The sequence below is a fragment of the Plasmopara halstedii genome, assembly GCF_900000015.1.
Source record: "Plasmopara halstedii genome assembly, contig: Scaffold_816, whole genome shotgun sequence".
In the NCBI taxonomy this organism is placed as follows: Eukaryota; Oomycota; class Peronosporomycetes; order Peronosporales; family Peronosporaceae; genus Plasmopara; species Plasmopara halstedii.
The window spans coordinates 2,469,159-2,475,145 of NW_020187732.1; the positions used below are offsets into that span (position 1 = coordinate 2,469,159).

The 5,987-nt window shown below is 46.8% G+C and overlaps 2 protein-coding genes across 2 annotated transcripts; one reads left to right on the forward strand and one right to left on the reverse strand.

Annotated features, from left to right (window-relative positions):
• Positions 1–388: 388 nt before the first annotated feature.
• On the reverse strand, positions 389–733 carry PHALS_14449 (uncharacterized protein; the record flags this gene model as incomplete). Its single annotated transcript, XM_024730266.1, has 1 exon — positions 389–733. One exon carries the CDS (start codon positions 731–733, stop codon positions 389–391), a length of 345 nt encoding a protein of 114 aa, XP_024580560.1.
• Positions 734–2,459: 1,726 nt separating this feature from the next.
• PHALS_14450 (uncharacterized protein) lies at positions 2,460–2,976 on the forward strand (the record flags this gene model as incomplete). Its single annotated transcript, XM_024730267.1, has 3 exons — positions 2,460–2,594; positions 2,674–2,772; positions 2,851–2,976. The coding sequence occupies 3 exons, from the start codon at positions 2,460–2,462 to the stop codon at positions 2,974–2,976; spliced, it is 360 nt and encodes a 119-aa protein (XP_024580561.1).
• Between the last annotated feature and the right edge of the window lie 3,011 nt (positions 2,977–5,987).

Genomic DNA, 5,987 nt, shown 5'->3' on the forward strand with positions numbered 1-5,987 from the left:
GAAGCAAGCAGCGAAGCCCAATCTCCGCCGGTTTCGTATAGCGCATCGATTGCCGTGATATCTGCTGCACACGGTCGAGGTAGCACCACGCGATTAGAAGCCGAGACAGCGGTCCTGTCTCGAAGAATTTCTGTGGGACGGCGTAAAAGAGCATTAAGCGAGGTAGTTTCACCTCCAGAAGTTGCAGGCGATTGCTGAGCGGCCGAAGTCTAGTCGGCGATCGGTTCAACATGCGTTGAGGCGAGGCTGAGCTGAAGCGAGGTCGCTTCCATCATGGACTCGTCTTTATCGTCACCATTGGATTTCACAATAGGAACTTACGAAGACGGGAGCACGACTGTGTCCTCAGCGTCAGACACCACCGGAGCAGCGCCGGTCACAAGAACTGTCATGCCAGCGCTAACGTCGACGATGCGAGTGGTCGCACCGTTTCGTCAGCGGGAGCTCGAGCGTCGGCATCAGTTGTCGCAGGAGAGATGGCCTGACCTGGGGTGACCAGGGCATGTGTATTCATGTCCGATAAGGCTACAGCTACTGCAGGGTCGGGCGAAGACGCGAGCTCGCCGGTCGTTGAAAGGGCGCCATACGGAGCAGACGGCTGCTCATAATGGGTGAGACGTACTGGATCTGGTACAAAGACGGGACGGGGTAGCTGCACAGGTGGCTTTTCACCCGCAAAACCATGGTTGATGGGAGATGGGCAGACTGATTCAGGCTTGTCCACTGGCTTCATCTTTGATCGGCGTTGGGCTAGTGGCTTGTTTTTGGTTACTTCGCTGGTTTGACTGGGGACGCTTGTGCTCGACGAGGCAAATTGAGAAGTCTCGATGTGCGGCTTAGTAACTTGGCAGGTACGATAATTTTGTATCTGATAGAATTGAATACAATATATAACAATTTTACGAAGTGCACATTACACTTTACTGTAATTTTGAACTTTCATACTTTCGCATTTATGAACTCCGACAAAGGTGGAGTCGTTGGTGCAGCGGGGCTGCCGTAGCTCTTTCGCTTAGAGGAGGCCTGATTGAGGTTGATGACCTTCCATCTATACTTAGAAACAGTACGAGTGTGGCAGATCACAATCCACTTACTCCAATAGTATAATTCTAGGCTGATTAACCTTTCCGTTTATAACGTAAACTGTATTTCTCGGTTTTGTTTGCGGCAAAGCCTGAATCTATAGGTTTTGCTACCTACATGGTAAAACCTAATTAAGTGTATAGCAACTGGCTATTCCGGCCACGTACTGACTTTTTGTTTAAGTGTGGTGTGCTCACACCATCTTGTGCAACCCAGACCCTTCCTACTAGGGCACGTGAAAATCCGTTACACATGGATAAAGAGAACTGTGGGAGCATATCTGGGGTCTTGGAATTCTTCGTCAGCCAATTGCGTCAGCCATCGTTAGAAGGCGGTAATTAACAGATTATTCTCATGGAGATTATCCAATAGGTGCGGCGCGCACATGCATTTGTATATTCGTTCCTCAGAGGCGGGTGAAACGTTGAATGCAGAGTACAACTTTCGTCTAGCTGGGGTCGGTTGGAAAACTGGAGGTGGTTTCATTATGGGCGTACAAAGGTGATGGATTTTAGCCACGCTGAGAAGAATAGCGGTATCTCTTGTTTGCCGAGCAGCTTGTATATGGTGCATCTGGGCATTAAAAAGTATCCGCGCCCTGCGTGGCCCAATTTATCTCGGCTGGGGGCAGAAAGGGTCGGGCTGCCACGCAGGGTTGACCAGCGTAGCTCTTGCGAGAAAGCGTCAGGTCCCACTGGATGCAGGGCGGCCAACTGTGAATGCACTGGGGTCTATTGTACTTCGCGAGGTTGTAGATTACGGCGGGAGGTTGACGTTCTTTAAGAGATTCGATGTGCGTCAAATCGGTAAATGAGCCAGATCGCAAATTCGCGATCAAACTGCCTGGTTTGAGGCACCTCCCGTCGCTGCTATGGGAGAGAGGATGCCTCAACTACAAGCGATTTTGGTGACACTGCTTCATCTCCAGAAGAGCTATTCAACATCCGACTGGCACGCCAGAGCGAGATGATGTCAGTAAGCCTCAGGAGAAAACAGGTTGCACTCGCAATCTCTCCAAAATTTTATGTTTCTAATTCTGGAGCGTTTGCATCCAGCCACTACACTAGCTCCCGCACTAGCCCGTCAGACTAGACCTATTATGTACGTTGCTGGGAACAAATAGGTTGCTTATTTTCCGAGTCGTCCTGCCTTGACAAGCAGCGTAAAAATTCCAATGGGATTTTTTTTCAGCTCACACCCCCATTGAAAGCCACTGAAAGCTCTGGAAAGCTGGGAGCAGCTCCATAGTATATACTGTTGCAAACGCCATCAGTACCCGAACTCAAGGCTCCTTGCACATGCTAGAGTTGGATCTCATTCTCGTTTGCAATAGGGGTATGGCAAGATTTTGAGTAGTTATGTAGCAAGAGAAAGTCATGCCATTATTGCGCGAAACACTGTGCCACTTGAGAGAACGGGAAATAAAGCCCCAATACGGCGTGTTTACATCGTCAAAGAAATGCCAGAGTTGGCTCGCTGAATTGAACACTTCTTTTACGCCGTCACAATTTGTATGTGGTTGGGGTAGAGATGGTAGGACTTAAGCCGCCACCATGTCATCTGCTGAAAATTGTAAAATATCATTTCCAGTTGTGCGTTCCGCTTGCGCTCTACCGTCTTTTCAAAGGTGTCAGACTAGTGCTGCGAACCATATTGGTAGATGGCTCAATGAACACAATCAACTCCATGGTGCGTTTTGTTGATCCCTAAGCGAGCCTGCCGAAGCAAGTGGAAGAAAGAAAAAATGGAGTGATTAATTCATTTAAGTTTTTATTATCTCTACGTACTTGCCTTAAAGTGTGGCGTCAAATTTTGACGTCAATGAGTGACACCACTGACTTGCCGTATCGCAAGCGTGTGGTAGACCAATTGAGCGGAGGCCGTTTCCATTAATAAAATAGCTGTAATCCTTAACAGTATTTAAAGTCAGCAAAACTTGCAATTTATGGTGTAGTTACATCAAAATGTTAATTTGTGGAGGGCTCGCAAGGCAAAGATGCTAGCTTCCTGAGACTGTTCCATCTTTGACCAGCGAGCTAGCTGCTGTCAGGCAATTTAAGATTAGATGGAAATTGTCAAATTTGCTATCGCACATATTTGTACAGAGGTCTCACTCAATCCAAGCTAAACTTTTAAAGAAGTATGATTCTTGTTTTTCATTACGAGTGTGAGCCGGCCTATGCAGTGCGGTCGCGACCCAGTCTCATAGACCGCAAACACTGCCTGTGTAATTTGACAATTATATTTGCTAAGGCGTTTGCTTTCCTAAATATTTGTGTGTTCCGCCTGCCCCTGGCATATTGTGTTGCGTTTTTATCCTGACTTCCAGCCATAACGTTACACACCTTGAGCAAAATTCTTAATCTCATTGAAATAAAATCACTGGTCTTGCTACGTAGTAAAGCTGGGCTGATATCAAGAATTCGATTTTGACCGACAGCTCTACCTCACCGAGACCGGAGCCACTTCACGGCGGTATCGAATGTAGTGCGTTATATAATTTTAACCTAATGCGCGGGACTTCTTACCGCAGAATTGCGGGTTCTCCTCGTTAATGCTTCAAATTGTATTCCTGCCCATTCGATTAACGCGTTCCTTCGAACCATATGTTTGCGATAGATATAACTAAGCTGGGGCTGGGTACCATGGAAAATATTTGCTAAAGTTTTGCTGCAAAGCGCGGATCATTTCGATACATTGGCTACAGGCAAACCGTGCTCGCAAATAATCTTTGTTTTCAATTTCGGTAGTATCCTCATCAGTAACACTATCTCTAGGATTAGTGAGATGGACATCCAGGTCAGACGGGCCACAAAGAACATTCTAGATACCAAACGCGGCTCCTGCAAGACCGAAAATATTGTCGATACTTGTTGACTGCTAACTCTCTGCTGGATCTGGCAATCTGGCAGAAAACGCTGTCGCACGCGACAAGACTTATACCCGCTGACACATTTCAGCGTGCTCAGATTTGTACTTACCAACCGGTACATGTTAGGTCACCAATATATATCGTTAATCGAGTAGTATTTCTTTTTCTTCCGAGTGTCCCCCCGTGGGAGATCACGTTCCTCGTAAAGCACATGGCCTGTATCATGAGGTACATTTAGGCGCTGGGTCGTGCCGATCAAAGCTATGCGACAGCATGCAGCAAGACACAGAGACTCAGATGTGCATCACTGCATTATGACGACCCGACTCATGTCATAATTATCTCCGCAACTAACGTGATAATGTAGTGACGACGTTGCTGTACAAAGCGACGTATGAGCTGTATAGATCACAAACGGCTCAGAGCCAGGCATGTGCACTCTGATCTTGACAAGAACAAACTTCATCGCAAGTACTTTTTTGTCGTATATTTCATTGTTTCTTTGCCGCTTTAGATTGGCGAGACTCAAACGTTTAATGCTTTTAGTAGAATTCAGCCCATTGCAAAGATTGAAATACATGAAATGGCCAATTTAGATTCGAAAGAACCAAAATAGAGGCACACACGAAGCTCTCTTTCATAGGCCACCTCTTCACCCGCACCAAGCACCATTTTAATATCCTTTTTAAAAAAATGACCGGACGCGCCATGCCGGCATTGTTTGCTCTGTACTTGTGCAAGCAGTTGGCCAGGCCAAGCCAGCAGGAGCACTGTATTTTTCCGTGATCTGTCTCAAGACCCTGCTTTCCAGGAAAGCAAAGCATGAAAATTTTCATCGGCGCCGATCTAGTCTGTGATTAGTGTGGGTTTCATTATCCGACTTTTCATGCTCTGCGCGTCCACAGTCGAATACAGTGATGAAGTAGGTTCGTGCACATGCGCTATGTGGCCTGGGCCGCTGCTTTAATAGTCGTTAGAGCATCGCCGGTGTAAATCGCACTCATGTGGCATACTCAAGCACTTCCAGAGCTTATTGCTTAAATAACTCATCACAGTGAAAGAGATCGATGTCTCTCATCAGCAGTTGCTATTAGTCTGTTTTCAGGTTGAGGACGCTAAACGAAGTTCACCTATCTATGCTATTCCGCCGCACATTCATTTTAGGAGTTGAAGTTTGCACCGGAATGGAGTCTGCAATTTGCGTGCTAAAGACATGCACAAAACATCATTTGTCGGTTGCCTTTCTAACAGTTAAAGTAAGCGCTTGTTGGGAAATTGTTCACACTACATCATATTATTTCTTGGCAAAGCATAGCAGGGTTTGTAGGGTCATCAAAAAATTTTACTTCATGCAAGAGGTGATTTGTAAGGGCTCTCAATGACAAATCAGGAAGGCTGAGATCAGCTCCCCTCAGGTACTTCCGGTGATCTCGACGACATATCACCAAAAATGATTTCTTCAGCGCATGGATCTTATGCCAGAGGTAGAGGAGAGACTGAGTCAACCTGGAGCTTCCTCGATCTCTACGAGTAGATGATCAAGATCGTCACTAAACCGCAAAGCTTCACTGCTCCGCACAGTGGGCATGACTCAGCAGACCATCATATCGCGACGAGGGTGTTCTATCATTCTCAAATGAAGATCCAGGTCGTTTGGCCGTGACAAAAAAAACTCTATCCGCTCTGGCACAGGCTACAAGAATCCCAGAGCATTCACTATTCACCGACCCTGACACTGAAGATAACAACCCACAACTGCTCTATACCTTGCCACGAGAAATATCGCTGGACGGGAACCACGACATACACTCTTCTTTTCCGTCTCATTCTGAGATGGCGGCCAAACTCGCATCTGCTCTGAGAGCTCAAGCCGAGGCACATAGCATAACCATTGCCCTCAGATTTGGGCTCTTTCATACTGTGCACGATAGGCGAAACAAACTGTTCACTGCCTGGCTGCATTCGATCGGGTCTTCTATATTCACGACGGTCGACATTCTTTATTGGCTCACAGTAAGCTGTACGCATTGCC